This window comes from Neolamprologus multifasciatus, chromosome 16 (genome assembly GCF_963576455.1).
Source record: "Neolamprologus multifasciatus chromosome 16, fNeoMul1.2, whole genome shotgun sequence".
In the NCBI taxonomy this organism is placed as follows: Eukaryota; Metazoa; Chordata; class Actinopteri; order Cichliformes; family Cichlidae; genus Neolamprologus; species Neolamprologus multifasciatus.
Window position 1 is genome coordinate 9,015,058 of NC_140454.1, and position 19,125 is coordinate 9,034,182.

General features: G+C 41.8%; 1 protein-coding gene across 17 annotated transcripts in view; it reads right to left on the bottom strand.

Moving 5' to 3' along the window:
* The window catches only part of caska (calcium/calmodulin-dependent serine protein kinase a), a 156,882-nt gene that overhangs the window by 88,086 nt on the left and 49,671 nt on the right, over nucleotides 1-19,125 (bottom strand). For all 17 annotated transcript variants that reach the window (XM_085134994.1, XM_085135007.1, XM_085134995.1 and 14 more), the window contains exon 2: nucleotides 16,027-16,139. In XM_085134994.1, the coding sequence (XP_084991120.1) occupies nucleotides 16,027-16,139 (113 nt within the window). The remainder of the gene's footprint in view (nucleotides 1-16,026; nucleotides 16,140-19,125) is intronic.

A 19,125-nucleotide genomic window follows, 5' to 3' on the forward strand; every position in this document is an offset into this window, starting at 1 on the left:
TACAAATTTAAAAAATTAATACATTTTTTAAAACTTTAGAATAAAATAAAAAAATGGTTTGAAGGTGTTGTCTGAGTGGCGACACCTAGCCTGGATAAATGGGATGGCGTGTGTTAGATGTAAAAACTGTGTCAAATCAAACATGCAGATCCATCTTCTGTGTCGACTCATGGAAAATAAAGGAGTAGCTATTCTAGCTAAGAAGTACCATTTAAGTAGAAGAGATTTTGCCCTCTGGCCATGCTAATTTAAAAATGGTAAATGGCCTGTATTTGTATAGCGCTTTACTAGTCCCTAAGGACCCCAAAGCGCTTTACACAACCAGTCATCCACCCATTCACACACACATTCACACACTGGTGATGGCAAGCTACATTGTAGCCACCCTGGGGCGCACTGACAGAGGCGAGGCTGCCGGACACTGGCGCCACCGGGCCCTCTGACCACCACCAGTAGGCAACGGGTGAAGTATCTTGCCCAAGGACACAACAACCGAGACTGTCCAAGTCAGGGCTTGAACCGGCAACCTTCTGATTACAAGGCAAACTCCCAACTGTTGAGCCACGATCGCTCCAGATCTTAAGAAGAACCTAGTCTTAAAAACGGGATATATTTTATTATTTTCTGTCACTTTTATAATGCTACAGTGGTGACTGTCCTCATTAAACATTTCCAAGTTTTAGAGGACATCAGTGTAGTTACAACTGGTGTGAGCAGCAGGTGGCTGCCCCTCCCCTATCGGTTCTGCCAATCAAAAGAGAGGTTTTCCTTTCCACTGTCACCAAGTACTTGCTCAGAGAAGTTGGAGTTGAATCCATGTTCCAGTTCAAAAAACTCCTTAGAAACTTCAAATGGAAATACTCTGTTTGGTATAGGATTGTTGTCGGGACAGAATGCACAGGAGACGCCAGTCACCGTTAGCTCGCTCGGACATTTAGCTGCTCTGTTGTCATGTGGCTTAAAAGATTGATGATATGATCTCACTGAAGTGCATATGTGCATTCTCACATATGGCTCTATCTTGAACGCTGATAAAAGTGACAGCTGCAGCATATGTGTGAAGGTGCTATGGTGTCACCAGCTGATTGTTTTCCTCTGCCTGCTTTGGCTTCACCATGAAAAGTGAACACCATCTCATCTGGTTACTCCAGCACCTTGCTGGCATGCAGAGCAATGCCACTAGCAGCATTTTGAGAGAAATGTATAGGATGTGTTTTCCCCTGTGTTCTACGTTTCTTATCAGGGATGATATGCCTTTTATGAACCACATCTCTGTGAGACATATGGCTGTTTGTCTTACATTAATCTAGTAACTGAACCTTTCCCGTCTCTCTGCCTCAGCATTCGACATGAGCTTGTCTACATCATGGTTTCAGAATCCCAGAGGAAGTTATGTAGCTTAGCTGCACTTGTGTAAAATGCATAGAAAATGCATTGCTGCATTTGGCCTGAACTCCAGAAATTGGCAAATTGGTAAGTCTCTGCTCTCCTTTGGTTCAAGTGCAGTGCAGTTTGTATCTATCCCATTATTTTACATCCTCTTACTGCTGCTTGGCAATGAGCATCTACCACTTTAATTGGTTCCTAATGAAGAGGAGGGTTAATGGAGCTGAAAAGAACAATGCGGGCTGGCTGTTTAGAGGAACCGCTGGGGAGAGATGACAGACAAAAAGGAAGAGAAAAAAAAATGCACACACAAAAAGAAGCCAACCAAAAAACAAGAAAACCCCCACAAACACACACAACCACACAAATCCCTCCTCCTCATGAGATTAAGAACAGCTAAAAAAAAAAAAAAAAAGACAACTGGATATTTGATGGAAGCTTTGACAAGAATGATGCGCACAGGGAGGAGAAAAAACAGCTCAGACAATCAATATTCTGTCACTGTGTCTGTTGCAAATGAAAATGGTTCTGCCATGTAAATGGGATGGAGCAAGGATGGAAGGTAGACATGAATCTGCAGCCTATCGGCGGACAAAAGGGGACTTGCATGAAAATTAAACAACACAGTGGCTACTGAAAAGCTTCAGCAGAGAGCAGCAGCCAAACTTTAATAATCCATGACAACTGCATCTCACACACTCCTTCTCCCTGCTTCATTTCCCTTCATCATCATTAGCCTGAAGATATTTTTTGGACCCCCACCCCCCACCCCAGTGCCATTCAAATCAGGCGCAGCTCCAAATCTGTGAGGCAAATATGAACAACCTTAGGCTTTTTCGCTAATGACCCCTTTTTCCTTCTGCCTAATCAGGAATCTAAATGAGGCAATTAGTGAATAACAGCCTTAAAACACTGTGTTGTTGTATCCATCCTAAAAACTCTCATCAGCTAAGCTACCAAAATTGCATGGACATGAATTGCTCAGGTTCTGATTGCAAATTGAAAAGAAATATCAACATCACTGTATAGTTGCCGTTAGTGAAAAAGCCCCACAAAGCCACTCACACAGACACAGTGAGAGGCAAGAGAGGGAACATTTGCATTCATCAGGTGGGCAGTGTCGCTGGCTGCGCAATCATCTGCTAATAAGTTCGCTGTATCAGCTTAAAAGGTGACGTGACATGTCAGTGTTTTGTTCACCGCTTGTTTCTGCCATTGCAGGTTATGAAATTGGATTTGACAAACAATGGGGATTCACCTTGAGTATGACCATCTGAACATCTCTTTCTATCTCTCGCTCTCGTCCCTCCATTCAATTTCCCACTCCTTTGATCTATTCAATCATGCTTGGCAGCTGCTCTGAGAGCTTCTGAAGGTTGAAGTCAACCAAAGAAATATACATGATGTACGTAACCCTTCTGCATGAGCACGGTCTCAATCAAGAGCACTTAACTGTATAAACTGTTAAGATCCATCTCTAACTGAAGCACAGCTAAGCTGAGCCTATATATAAACACTTGAGTATGTGGAGAGCTAAATATTCCACATTCCCCCCAGTGAGATATTTCCCCAGCTGTGGCTGCTGGAGGTGATTCATGGACAGGAAGACTAAATGGTGAAAAAGGCGAGGCTGAGTAGATGCTTCTGGTAAGATGTCACGAGCTAGCTCACAATCACCACACACCCACACACCCCAGCTATGACAAAAAGTTAGCGTATTGTTCCATCATGTATCCAGTGACATTTAATTAAGCTTGGAGCTGAAGCCACAAGCCACTTGTGCTGCCGTGAGCCTGAGCACCAACCCTTGGAGGACAGGCGCGACGCGTCAGCTAGCTCTAACATGATGCTAATGCCGCTAAAGCTGGGATAAGTGTTACCTTAAGGGCAATGCGGTCCGCCACTTTTAATGTCATCTGATGACATGCCCGGCACTGTAACTCCTGCTGGAGATTACAGAAGTTGCCTAATCAAATGAACAGCTGTTGTCACACCAGTTTTATCCAGCTCAAAGGAAAAAAAAGTTAAAGGAAGAAACTTTTAATTCGTTAAGTTTGGCGTGCGTGCTTATGCAAGGTGGAACAATGCTATCGATCCTAAACGATCTAAAGTGTAAACATGAGGCAGGACAGAGTAAAAGACTTAATGACTTAAAATGTAAAAATAAAAACAAAAACCAAAAAACAGTGTGGAAAGATAAGACTACAGATGAGGTGTAGAAAATTGTAAAGGCAACAGGGTGGGCCTCTGGAAACATACTGAAATTAAAATCAATGGCATATGAAACTCCTGAACCCATCTTAATTACTCTCCCAAGCTTCTTCCAGTGCCTCAGATAAATAGATACACTATTTCCCCAAACATGAACTCAGTGAAGTGGTAGGAAAACAGGTGGGGGCATTGTCCGAAGTTCTCCTTTCATGTAGCACACACTTAGCAGGCCACAAGAGCTAAAATGGTTCATGTGGACAGCTGTAAATAAAGTACTGTGTGGAAATGAAAAAGCAGTGGAGGGCATTCTATGCTGAGGTTGACTCTTATACCATAAACAGCAAACCCAGCTTAAAGCTACTCCACAACCTCCCAAACAATGCATCAGCTCCACTTCATTTCACACCATATTCTGACCTGCAAGTTTCATTGAAATGTTTCCTTAACTAAAATTGTATTAGTAATCAAATCCACTTTGTTCTTGTTTAAACTCTTTAAAAGTGTTTAAATGTTTACATTAACCCCATATGAAGCTGGCTGAAGATTGTTCTACAACAGCCATCTAAATTTAAAAATAGAATAAAAACAAATATCAAATTTCTGGTGAATTACTCATCCAAACATGTTTTTAGGTTGTCTAAGTGATGGCCCAACAACAAATAGAAAGAGAAATTTTTCTGTTTATGGTGGTCACATTGGTTTCATTGTTTCAGCTTTGATCCCACCACAGGAGCTATCTATAGCAGTGGGTGTCACTTGCTGCAGTAGATGAACTTAGCTGTTGCCACTCAGAAACCTCTGCATCAGCACTGGTATAGCAGTAAATATTCTCCTGAAAGCCCCCGCATGTAATCCAGGGGAACCTCTGAGCTCCTGCACTGATCTCACTGATACGATCATACGTACACTGAGGTTTTCAGTGATCGTGCAGCAAGGCCAGCACGGACAGGTTACAAAAACATAGGTGCACAAACAGCCGGGGGGGGGGGGGGGGGGGGGGGGGGGCTTGGGGATAGAAGCTCCTCTTGAGTCTCTCTGTCCTTGCCCGGATGATGCGGAACCTTCTACCGGATTGCAGAAGTTGGAATAGTTTGTTGCCAGGTTGGGACAGGTCCTTCAGTATCTGCGCTGCTCTAGTCCGGCATCTCCTGGTATAGGTGTCCTGAAGCGGGGGGAGAGCAATCCTGCAGCAGCGTTCTGCTGTACGGATCACTCTCTGAAGAGCTTTTTGGTCCTTAACACAGCTGTTCCGTTCGATACAGTGCTTTCGGTTCGGTACGCATATATATCGAACAATACAACATTTTTAATTTATTTTAACAACTTTTCTTCTGACGATGCTGTCTGTGTTGAGAGCTCAGTGGATCTGCGTTCGACTACTCCGCCTAGGCTGCACTGTCGAGCGCAGATCCACTGAGCGCAGCGCAAGCTAGCAAGACAGAAGCTAAGCTCGTTGAAACATGGCAAATTGAACCTCCCCCACCCTCATTCAGATCTGGCCTTTAGAACTATTTTGGTCTTCATGTGAAGCATGACCCTGAAGGTAAGCGTGTCATGGACAAAAGTAAAACAGTATGTCGGATGTGCCACGCAATGCTCAATTACATTGGTGGGAACTACTGCGTTAGCGCAGTTAGCTTGTTAAGGCGTTGACGCCGTCCAGCCCCGCGCACAGGGCGATCTGCGGTAGCTCGTTAACGGAGATTTGCCGTGTTGTGGCGTTAACGTCATTTCAGATTAACGCTGACAGCACTAGTGGGAACACAACGAATATGACTGCACATTTATGCCGACATCATCCTAGTGCAAAGACAAGTGGAAGCAGACAAAAACAACAAGCACGCATGCTACAAACTTTACCCGAGTCATTTAGACAGCCGTTAGCACATGATTCTCCTTATGGGGACCTGATATGTTTAATATGCTGCTGAGAATATAGCCCAGAAGAAGCGTATAGTATAGCTTTTATTTTGGAAAGAGCCATTTCTCTGTAATAAACTCTCTTTTCCAAAGATGAGTGATTTCTTGATCAGATAGGTTTATTTTTTTATTACTTTGTTGTTTCAGCAACATTAAATTTAAAAACTGTACTTTTGAGTTAAAATATATATTTATAATTTTAATATATGACAAATTAAAAAATCATGAACATTTTTTTGTATCAAAAAATATTGAACCGTGACACCAAAGTATCGAACCGAACTGTGAATTTTGTGTATCGTTGCACCCCTAATATCTAGGCCTGGATCGAGTGACTGATTTCTCTCTGTTACGCTCCAATACACCTATGCTGGTGGCTGACAGGGGCTTCCCATGATGCATTGTCAGTTGCTTCTTCGCTCACCTTTTCACTGTACATCAGACACCAGACACCACTCTGCATTTAATCATTAGTTATTATTAATCTCTGTCTCTCTTCCACAGCATGTCTTTGTCCTGTCTTCCTCCCATTCCACCCAACCAGTCGCAGTAGATGGCCCCCCCTCCCTGAGCCCGAGTCTACTGGAAATTTCTTCCTGTGAAAAGGGAGTTTTTCCTCTCCACTACTGTCAAGTGTTTGCGCATAGGGGATCGTCTGATTGTGGGGGTTTTGTCTGTTTTTGTAGTCTTACTCCCACAGTTTTACATGTAGTGCCTGTGTGCACACAAACTGCTGCTAGCTGTGGACTGACTGACTTTTTTTTCAAGTAAAAAAAGAAAAAGGGGAGGTGATAAACAGATGTGATCTTCAGTGACCCCTGTTCCTCCTGCTGGGAGTCAAAGTCTACATCGAAAAGAGGCTTTGCTATCACAACACACAGAGCAGTAGGTGTATGTGAGCATGTGTGCATCATTTGAGTCCCACCTGCGCATTTGCAGATACTCAGGACAAGAAGTCACAGCGATTTAATAAAAAAAGAAGAAAAAGTAGGGAAAAAAATATCAAAACACAAGCAGTGCTGAGGCTGTTATGATTGATTGAAGGAAGACAGGAGAGAAAGATTAGAGGGGGGGAAAAGACACCACGTGGGGTTTAGAGAAGGAAACAGGGAGGTGGAAAAATGAAAGGAGGTGGAGGGAAGTGAGTAGGCGATGGCACATGATGAATTTTGCTCATTCTCTAGCTTGCTTTTCTCTCTCCTCCCCTCAGAGGGCTGACCTATTCATCAGACAGACCTCCGGACAGGCTGAAGAGAAATAAGCTTGTGTGTGTGTGAGTGCGCTGGTGTGTGTGTCTTTGTACCAGGCCTCTGCTGGCCAATCCATTGCCAAGACACGAACCATTTGACCCACTTCCCTTGGTCTGAGCTGTGTGCAGGGTGTTTGCGTGCGTGTACGTGCGGGGCGGCTTGATTACTGCGGTGCTGTGTTACAGACGCCCGTTCAAGTGAAACTGCTCTGATTTCTACAGGCAATAGAGCGAGGGAGTGGGATGGGGGAGAATAAAAACAAATCAACAATGAGAACAGCCGGCTGATATCTGGAGGGAGCGCAGTATTTGATGGATTCCTGAGCAGTGCAGGGGAGAGGCTGCAACTGGATATGGATGACTAGGGAGCGTGCTAACCATGTAGTATACTGTAAGAGTGCAGACATACACAGACAGAAAGCTAGCACACGCTTTTTAGTGATCGTTTAGGCCAGGTTTATGTCACTTCTGTGAGTAAAAGTTAGAAGAGTGATGGCAAAGAAGAGAGCATGTGCTGAGTAATGACACCTGATAATAAGCGATCTCTCAAATAAATCCTCCCCCTCCTTAACCTTTCTTGATGTAAAGGATCTATTTTGACTATGTGAATGCCATAACTGTGGTAGCAGATGCTGTGTATGAAGAATAGGACAATGGCTAACCATACCCCCAGTTTCTAAATCAGCAGGTCTGAAACACAGTGCTGGATATGAGTGATTTATTTGCTGCCAGTGGCATTAAAAGCAAAACTTGCAGAAACCCTTGCTGCCTTCAGAGCTTAACAAGACATCTTCAGTTTAAAAATAAGTTGACTGTGATAAAGGGGAAGGCTACAGCTTTGTGCTAAACCTCCCCCACAGAAACCCTCGCTGCAGAGCATCTTGTAGTAGTGCTGCACGCTCAGGGAATCACACAAAGGCCCTTCACCATTCCAAACCCTCCACTCTCCCACTGCATCGTGGAGTCATGTTAGGATAGAAACACATGGGCAAACTCCAGGTAGCTCATCCTTTGATGGAACTTTGATCAAGATGGTGTCCAATTATCTGCTGTGATTTATGCCCCCCAACATCAGCTGCCGGATATGAGGACCAGCAGCTGATAGGTGGGTCTATTCAGAAGCTATTAGGGTGACAAGATGTCCCACTTTCTGTCAGACAGCATCTTGTACCACATAATTAGGTTTTCTATGCAATGAGCATGCAGAGGGGCCTGGGTCACACGACACTGCCCTTAATGCTGCGATCAAAAAGCCCCCTCTAAAGTTTAGCAAACTGGGTAAACTGGACTTGCATCTTCAATCACTGATACAAGGTGTCCTTGAGCATGTTACCTGAGCTGTTCTCAGTGCGTTCATCAGTGTGAACGTTGGGTAGAAAGTGAAAAAAGTGCTTGTATGAATGTGTGTGTGAATGACACATGTTGTATGAAGTGCTTAGAGTGCTCAAGTAGAGAAAAACAGCACAGAGAAGAATCGGTCCATTTACGCTCATCAATGGCTGTACAGAAAATGATTTTGTCAGAGAAGGAATCATGGCTTTAAGATGAGACACCGCTCGTTTCTGTTACTCTACATCACAGACATTAAAAAAAACAAAAAGCTTTGTGCGGTTTTCTTCCCACAGTTCAAACAGCTCAACCGCCCGCAGGTCTTTAAAAGAAAGGAATGATTTCATCTTAGAAAACCTGAGCACGAAGAAACTGTCAGTGTATTGGGTCACTGACCGAGGAATCTGAGTGTCTTTTGTACTTGTACTTGTACTTGATCCCTTTTTGGTATTTTTGGGAAAAGTTCAAGTTCTAGTGTTTACAGTTAGTATGGAGTTTAGTCCTGGTTATGTTCCAAGTTAAGTTAGACTTATGATCCGTGTTTTCTTGTCAATGTGTCATTCCCTGTTTCCTGTGCGAGTCTGTAGTGTCCTCTTCGTATGTTCCTTAAGTTATGTCTGTGTATTGTCTCCTTTTTCTGTTCTCATGTTTCATTTCATGTCTCCCCCGTCTGTTCATGTGTTCTGCCCAGTCCGTCATCTCACTATCGTTCCGTGTCCCTCGCTCCCTTGTTCCCCAGGTCCTAGTCACGTCTTTGTGTTTCGTCTCCATGTTCCCATTGTCAAGTCTGTGTGTTTCCCGTTTTATTTTGACAGTCTCTCATCCTGTGTTCAGTGTGTTCAGTCTTGCCTTTTCTTGTGTCATTAGTCTATTCATCCCAGTTGTGCTCCCCGTGTGTTTCCACTGCCTTCGTCACCCTCGTGTGTATTTATTGTGTGTGTAGTTTTCACAATTTAGGTTACTTTTGCATTCTGTTTTTTCCCTTATTTTGTATCCTTGTGTTAAGCCTAAATAATAAACGTCTCAGCCTTGGTTAAATTTAAGTTTGTTTCCATGTTTTGTCTGTGGTTGTACCCACACGACACACCGGCCACCTGGCTGTAACAGAAACTGGCCTTACAACCTGAAATAATTATTACTACTTACACAGTCTAAATTAAATCCAGAGATTAAATGTAAAAGTATAAATCAGTGGCACAGGTCGTCACCAATTATTAAATAACAGAAGCTCAGTTTTGCTCCTGTGCAGGTTTAAGGACATCCAGGGTTTTAGGTCATCTTAAGTTCATAGCGACCACTTTGACTTTGAGTTAATGGACTTCAAGGGTAGAACCAGGTGCCATCCTGAAAAGAAAGAGGAAGCTGCGTCATCTAAAACTAGATCCTAGTGTGAACGGGTATAATGAAAAAAGAAGAGGACCTTAGTGTAATACCACAGGGCAGGTAAGCATTGAGGCTAAAAACATAACAAGGCTCCCGGAGAAGCTTCTGCTCTATGATTATGATTTAAACCAACTTAGTTCAATCATGTGCCAGGTGAGAAAGCAGGACACTATGATCTAGAGTAGGGGTGGGCTACTCCAGGCCTCGAGGGCCGGTATCCCTGCAGGTTTTAGATGTGTCCTTGATCCAACACAGCTGATTTAAATGGCTAAATTAGCTCCTCAACATGTCCTGAAGTTCTCCAGAGGCCTGGTAACGAACAAATCATTTGATTCAGGTGTGTTGACCCAAGGTGAGATTTAAAACCTGCAGGACACCGGCCCTCGAGGCCTGGAATTGCCCAGCCCTGATCTAGAGTATTCTACAATATTCAAAGTGGCAGTGAAACGAAATAAAACCACTGGCACCACAAACAGTTTGATGACTAAATCCTGAATACTAGAGATAATTTCATTCAGCTTCAATGTGCTTTACGTTTTTGGTATTTCAACATTTATGACTTCATAGACAGCTAATCAAAAATCTTGGCTGAAACCAAGAGCCCACTCCCAGCCCACTGAAGGAACAATGGGCTGGGAGGTCAGTTCCCCAACTCTCTGTGAATGGTACTCATGGCCATTGATCAGTGGTTGTTGATCAATGGTCACGAGAATTTGCATAATTAAGATTAACCTCCTAGGACCTGGCGTCCACATATGTGGACATCACATTTTGGGTTATTTAGACCAAAATACTCAATTTTGCTCTACATGGGCCTGATATCCACTTACGAGGACATTATATTGCTACTGTTCTATCGAAATTTTAAACGAATATCTTAATAAGTGGCTCTCATTTTTCTCAGAAACAAAAATTAGGTGAAATTTTTTTTTAGTAATTCTTCGTTTTTACATTCATCAGGTCCCAATCAGCCCAAATATCAAAGAGAAATTAAAAATGCATGCCGTGGAAGAGTTCGGGTCTTAGGAGGTTAAGGAACTGACCTCCCAGCCCATTGTTCCTTCAGTGGGCTGGTTTAAGTCATTAGGCAAATGTACTGTTTATAAGATTGGGGAAACCTGCAGTCAGCTGAGACTGAAGAAGTCACTTGGATGAGTGACGAAACGTCTCTCCCACATAACGCTACGTCCAGATGAACAGAATCGACTCTTTGGAGATTTACTTTCCTGGATGATTGAGAATGCATCAAGACCTTGGCTGTCTATGCTCAAACACTATCAATTGCCATGAAAGTACTGCTTTCTGAGTTTTTTCTATTTCCGAATCTGTCCGACTTCCTCTTTATTGTTCCTGGCACACTTGTATTTACAGAACTGAGGAAACAACCTAATTGAGACTAAAGTGCCCTGACATTCCGAAGGCACTGACCTTCAATTAAGCAGCTGGTGCCGAAAAAATCTGATGGACTGTGAAGCAGCTCAAGACAACAGTGAAAGCTGACAGTTATTTAGCTACCAGCCAGCACCAATGTAGAGAAGCTCAAAGGTGAAGCACAGAAGGAGATAGCAGGTCAAATCAAGAACAGCTGCCTCCTAAACAGCTCATGAATGCATTTAAAGTCATGGAGTCATATTAGAATAAGGAGGGGATGGCAGGATTGCATATTAACCATTTTATTTACATAGAAGGCAGGAGGACGTATATTCATGCAAGAAGTGTAACTACAAACAAGGCAGGCAGATATTTAATTATCCAACTTTGTCTTACGCCTGGAAATATGTTTTTTTTTTAAAGTTTGCTGGGGATGCACAGTGCTGTGCAAAGGTTTTACACTGTGTTTTATTTAAACATGCAAACATAAATGCAAATAGTATAGTATGTAAGGCAAAAACAGAGTTTGTACATTTCTAACGAGTGAAAAGTATATATCTGGTATTCATTCCTCAACCTAGCCTGAACCATCTTAGAAAGTAGTCCTCAGGAATCTCCATGCTGGTTGAATGAGTAAGCTCTGTCTGTTCTTTCCACAATGCTTCAATAATGTTGAGTCTGGGCTCTGCTGAGTGATCAGCAGATCACTGGATAGTACCTGGATAGTACCTAGTACCTATCCAGTACCTGGATAGAGAAACACACAGTGTTCCACTGTGTGTTTCTCTATCCAGGTACGCTTTTACTGCATTGTGCTCTGGGATCATTTCATGCTGAAAAATAAAGCTCTTCCCAATAAGACACTTTCCAGATGTTACTGCATGGTGGATCAAAGTACAAGATTCCCAACATCACTGGATGAAATGCAGTCCCAAACCATAATCCAGTCGTTAAGTCTGACGTCACTAGCCATGTCTGGACCTAGCCTCCGCTGCAGGTCCATATATCAAACGATCACTATGGCATTACTGAGAGTTGAAAAACTGTCTAAAGTCTTTCATCTTTAATAAAATGATCAGCGTTCTGATCTACCAGGTGTAACAATTGAGTTTAACATCCAGGCATCCATGAAAACGGAATTTATGACATTTAACGGAGTTAGAAGTTAGCAGGAAGTTAGCTCGCTAGCTTCCATCTAAATACAATATAGCATGTCCTGACTGCGGGGTTTTGGAAACAAATTAAAATGTACAGCTCTGTTATCGCTTCCAACATAAATGAAGTCAGAAAACTAAACAGCAGTGACGTTTGTAGGGTTACTGAAGTTGGGCTAGCAGGTATATAATGATGTGCTACGTGACCGCTAGCGACACAGCTATGTTAGCATAATATAAACAAGCTAACTTTGTTTTCCACTCGATAAAAGTTAACGTGAGTGTTCTCGGTGGTCAGGAACAAATGTAATCGTATGGCAGGATGCTGTAAAAGGACCAAACTTCAGCCAGGAGAACAACTGAGATAATCCATCCACAATACGAGGTTAGTCATTCATATACTGCTGCATGGGCTGGGCTGTAGTTACATCCTAAGGTTTTAAAAACTGAGCTTAAATAAATGATTCGCGGTAATAAAAGCCGAGGGAGGTCAACAGTGATCACTGACTGTTTTAGGAGCTTTTTTGAGATTAAATAGAAGAAAATACAAAACATTAAACATGTTAACAACACAAAAGCCATATTAAACGCAGACTACTTTAGGTCCGGAAGTAAGATTCGTCACGTCATCACTTAACGACCGGATAGGGGCTCCAACGTGTTTTACAGATAGCTGTAGACTTAAAAGACCCATTGTCACTGCTTTTGAGTCCAATTCATGTGTAATTTGGCGTGTCATCATTTCTCTTCTTTAAGAATGGCTTCTCGAAAGCATTTCTGATTTGGCCTCAGTGAATACACTGCACACCTCGCTGAAATATGCAACGTTTTAGAGCTAACAGCAAACAACCAGTGTTAGAGCTGAGTTGTGATACGTTTTGCATATGCATGTGGGGATATATTAGTGTAGCTCAAATTTGGTGCACAGTACTGTAGAACAGAAATTAATTTTTAAAATCATTGTTTTCCATTGTTTGAATCTCATTGTGGGGCTTGTTTTCTAACTGACTGCAAGACTTACTAACTGTTCAATTAGATGTGTGTTATAATTTTGTTGAGTTTAACAGAGGGCCTGTACTCAGTCAGTAACATGAAACAAAGCTCTTTATCTTTTCTTCTGAAGAAGTTTAGAGGTAAACAAGAGGGTGAGACATGAAAAAAAGGATGTGAGGTTCTCATTAGGAGACCAGACCTACACACTGCTCTCTCTTTAAATCTCTCAGATTTGCCATCGTTTCCTCACTTTGCTAGATTATTGTTATTTATTTTAGGTTTATTAAACCTATTATGCATTACTGTCACAAAACTAGACTCAAACACAGACTTGGAATATGCAGTTGCTTAAAGCGACATCTGCAGCTTTTCTGTAGACATCACTTTAAAAGTCACACTCTAAAGTCACACTGCACAATTGGCTGAGCGTGTTATGTGCGCTGTACTGAAGCTCTACTAAACTACAGCGTCTCACGCTGGATTATGTAGCACAGATCAGTGAGAATGAATTACACGAGGTAAAGAAGGCTACTGCGTAATGTGGCAGTAAAGCCGCTCTGAGAATCATTAATTGTCTCGAGAGCATAACATATATGCACGGTCACACGGCCAATCAAAGACTTGCCAGCTCTTTCTGTGCAATATATGGAGGAGTAATACACAATTACAAAGCACACGCAACACTTTTAACCTTAATTAATAACTCAGTTCAATTCGGTTTTATATTTTCATATTCATATTTAGGGCCACTTCACAAAGACCACACAATTTTAGAGAGAACAATCAGAACATCCTCTATGACAGTGTTTCCCAACCTTTTGGAGCCATAGCGCATATTTCACATTAGAAAAATCACACGGCACGGCACCAACAAAAAACTCACAAAAAGCATATTCATAATTTTTTCCCCCCACACCAGGCATATTGGAATTGTCTCGGTTTGTCCCCAGTATACCTTTTTTGCTTCTGACCACTACTCTTGCTAGGGCCTTCATCTCAGCCTGAATTTTCTCCAGGACCCAGGTCAGATTGACTACTTTTTCTTTTCTAATATTTATCTATTGCTATTTTGCATTGTGTTGACTCACAGCATGGCTATTATCTAATTTCTACTTTGTCTTCTTCTGTTTTACTGGCAGTTGGCAACCCATTTTATTAGAGCAGGTAGTAGTACTGCCCTCTAGTGGAAGAGAATGTAATCGTTCTGCCCGTTGCTCACACTGATCGCTTAGAGCAGTGGTCTCCGACCTTTTTTGCGCCACGGACCGGTTTAATGTCAGACAATATTTTCACAGACCGGCCTTTAAGGTGTTGCAGATAATACAACAAATAAAATGATATGACCAAGACAAAAACTGTGGTATTTTGTAAATATCATAATAAACACGAAATTACTGTGTAATTGTGTAACTTTACTAGCATCGTCCTCCTAAAATGTGCCGACAACACTGACAGTAGCATCCTCCTCTCTGCCCCTTAATGCTCTCTGGTCACTATGGTAACGTGTAAATATTTATTTCAAAATAAGATACACAACTACAAAACACTACAAAAATGTCAGAAGGTTAAATAAACAATCCAAATAAATTAAAAACTAAAATATGAAAATTAAAAATTTCCAGCAATTATTTCATGGTTCAGTCTTTAAAGGGTTAAACACAAGACTCAGTGAATAAAATTCTCATCATAGGTGTCAAACTCTGGCCCGCGGGCCAAATTTGGCCCGCAGCTTAATTACATTTGGCCCGCGGAGCCATACCAAATTACTGTTAGAGCTGGCCTACTGGTATTATACAGCTAATATATTGTTTAGTATTACGCTTTGCTTGTTCCATATTCAGTTTTTCAGCAAAACTTATTTGAGTCCATAAGAAAAGATTCATTCTCATATCTGGTGGAAGATTCTTTTTTCAATAAATATTAATGTTAGCCCGCAACTTTGTTCCAGTTTTGAATTTTGGCCCACTGTGTGTTTGAGTTTGACACCCCTGGGCTAAATAGTGTTGTTCCATCCAGCACCTTCATAAGCAAACGGCATGGAAGAGAGCAGGTCTCTTTATTCCTTTCCAAATACACACACACACACACACACACACACACACACACACACACACACACACACACACACACACACACACACACACACACACACACACACACACACACACACACACACACACACTACTTGGATTCTCTTTCTACCATCTCTCCTTAGCTTTCTCAGTTCACCTAATAGTTTCTTTCTTATCACCTCAACTCCACCCTACAAATATCTTTAATTCAATCTCTCCTCCTCTCTTGTTCTCTCAGCCCTTCCCTCCACCTCTCCTTCAGTCTGCGGGAGATATCCGATAAGACCTCTGCATGTTTAGTTTAGACAATGCTTGACAGAATTTCCTGGACTGGAGCCACACTACATCAACACATTAAAGAAATAAATATGCCAATGATGCAAATAATGCTTCTTTTTTTTAACAAATTTGTTACTTTAACAGTCACATGAACTATAACTTTACCATCTGAATCCACAAATCCAGTGTGAGCTAAAAATATGGTCAATGGTATGAAAATCATGTTTCATTTGATTTGGAAAGTTTCACTAGAATCAAAGCTAAAGGCAGTGAACAGTGGAGAGACAGCACACGTCGTTCCTGAACAATCACTCTCAAGGTGCCCTCAGAATGGCTCAGTAATTAACTGCTTCAGCGGTAAAAGCCCAAAGACAACATCAGACGACTATGACTGAACTGGGAATCCCCCTGGTGTGGCTGTGAGCAACCAAGTGAATGAAAAGTAGGGCAGTGTTTAGAAGAGCAAGTGTGCTCAGAGGATTTGTTTGAAACAAAACAAACAAACAAACAAAAAAAACTCACACACGCAAACAAGGGCGAGCATCTGACCTCTCCTCTGCATCAACTTTCAGTATTTAACAAAGCAAGACAAAGAAAAGCACTTACTTCCAGCTATACTGAGGAACAAGCGCAAACAGCAGAGAGTGACTAATGGGATGACAGAAAAGTGATCTCTTACCCTCTGTGCTGAGACCAGGGCTGGAGGTGAACTGGGCCACATCCACGATTTTGACAGCAAACTGCTGCCCCGTCTCTCTGTTGATGCATCTCCTCACCACACTGAAGGGACCCCTGAAGAACACATGGAGAAAAAAGGGAACACGTGGCTTGTTAACAAAAGTCCATTAAGCGAACAAAAACTGGCACATGGTGGCAGCAGAAATAAGCTTCGTATTTCAAACACTGCTGCAATGAGCAGTGTCACTTTTCAGCGTGCACGGAAGGGCTGTCGCCACATCACATTTTCAATTCCCAGCTATGTAACACACTTAAAACTTAGGTGGAAGTTGTGGTCCTGAGCTTGTGTTTGGCTACAAAGAAAAGGGGACTGTGGGCTGTCAACCTACATGCAGCCACTTGTGTACAGTCTTTGGAAAAGTAGCACCATTCTGCAGCCTGACAACCAGATATTATGTACGTCTCTAATGGAGATTTATTAAGAAGCTGAGTTTGTCAGAAAACAGAATAACAGTGGGGCTTGCAACAAAAAGCATACATGAGAAGCATAGAGAACGGCTGCAGTGGACAAACAGTTTCACTTCATCTACAAGGAACTTCCTTTACAAATACAACTCCTCTTCGTCTGAGGCTGAGCTAAAGATGCCACATGCATATGGCTCTCCAGAGCACAGTGATGCACCTGCAGGCTACCAACAAACATCCAGAGCTGGCACTCTGTGCTGAAGTAAACCTTGTTTTGGACTCCAGCAACTCTAGAGGGCAATGTCTGCTCTGTAGATACTAAATACTTACTTTATAGTGTGCCCAGCTGACAAAGGTAGCTTTTTTAAGTGAGTGCAGAAAACTGCAGTTGTTGTTACTGTGCAACTGAAAACACGGGATGTAAAACCAAAACCAGCAAAGTGAAGAGCTGAATAGTCCAGACAGGAGGGGCTTCAGAGTCATGTGATGAATCTCTGTGTTCATTACCGTGAGTGACCACATTATATACAAACAGTCATTTGATGCATAATTAATTTAAAACTTTTCATGCCCGCTGCATTAAGGGGAAAGAAGGCTCCATTAAGCCCATGAGTCTATTGTGTCACATCAATTTTCTGCTAGTGAACTGTTACAAAATTATGGGATGACAAGCTCAAAGACTTAACAAAGGATGTTTTTTTTTTAAAAAAAACAAAAGAAATAAAATAGTGCTGTAATAGTAACCCCAGGCGAGTGTACTGAGTGCAGCAGAATATCAGTACATGCAATTAGGCCACAGCTGGACTATGGCTCTCATCGCTGCGGTCCACACCATGAATCATCCCTCCTGCAGAGCGTGTGCATCATCCAATTCGGTCACTGGGATAAACACAGGTCTACCACTGATGGTTCAGATTTAACAAGCCAGCAGGTCAGGGTTACAGTGCACTACAGCAGCAGGACACCGGCTAGATACAGCGCCTGGCTGCAGGTGCACTCACAGCGCCTGGGTAATAGGTTTGAAGTGACCCGGACACTGAAGAATAATGTGTATCGATGTGTGATTAAAAAGCGAACGTGTTGACAGCATAAGGTTTAGCAGCGGAGAGTGGAGGCAGATTCAAACACATGAAGCAATGAGTAAGAATGTATAAGAATAGACACGGTGGAGCATAATCCCATCCATGTTCTTTCTGTCTGATTACCCCTGAAAACTGTGCCAAGATGCACCAAGTTTAACAGGAGCACACAGTCGTGGTCCACTGACTGCTGTTAGTAAGGTGGTATTTAAAGGAGATGGAGGATGAGAAGTAATGTACTGGACTTTTAGACTGATGTAATCATATGTGTATGTACGTATAGCCACACAGAGAGTGAGAAGCAGCATGAATTATGCTGATCTTCCATCAGGTTTTGCAGCCAAATGATGGAGGTGAGTGTTCTGCGCACACCTCCTTTTTTAGTGGAGGTATGCAAATATATTTCTTCTCCTATCTTATGAGAATTGGGATTTAAAAAACAAAAAACTACCAACTGTGATTCCTTCTACATGCAAATTGTCCCCTTTTGTCTTCACTGTGGAACTAAATCAGAATAAAACATGTTTTTCCTCAAATCTTTTTTTCCTCTCTCGTTTAGAAGAATTTCCACAGCTGGTAAATAGTCTAAATCTGACATTTCTCATTAAAAGCAAAAAATAAATAAACATACAAACTGTAAATACCCAACAGAGTTCAATGCAACCACTGGCTCCAAGGCCCAGGGCCAACAAAAAACCCCAAACCAAAACAGTATTCCCAAGTATTCTTGGGAAGGTGGCTGGCCAGTTGCTGGTCTGTTTCCTCTATGTGATGTTTTAATGTGTAATCGAACATCATCAAATAACTGTTGTTTTCCTTACAATAAATCTTTGTAGGTATATAGAGTGGATTTTAAGTATCATTTGACCTCTCCTTCAAGGTCAGTAGATTGATATGAATCTCAAAGTGATAATACTATACAGAGCTATTTAAAACTATGTTACTTGATGCCATTGTTTATACTGACACCATATAGGTGTTATATATAGGGGCATATAGGGGATGATATATGGGGGTTCTAAATATTGCTTACTTTGGACCTTTGACCTCTTCTTCAAGGTCAAATAAGGTCAAACTTTCATGAAATGTCTCATCTTTCAAGCTACACTTAAAAGCATTTATGAAATGATACTGGTATATGGGGACTCTAAACATCACATTATAGTTTGCATCTAAATATCATGACAGAGTTGACCTCTGACCTCACTTTTACATTTCAAATCTGTCTTTCTTTCAGGTTGACCTGACAATGTTTTCTATCTTTAAAGAAAGAAAATGAGCTGCCTAGTTATACTGCAGTATAATATTACATAATAAAAGGAAGTTATTCATCCAGTTATTTACAAATCATACTTATTATCCATCACTTAAACCTTCAGAAGGTTTCTCTAATCCTGTACTTCTGTAATCTAAGTAAATATTTGACATGCATGAAAATTTACAGAATACTAAATGATTTCCTTGAAAGTGAATCCTGCCCAGAGAGTGAGCTGCCTTGACGGAGCTCTCAGATGTCTTCTTGTTTCAATTGCATCTAAGGTTGCAGGATATCCCCT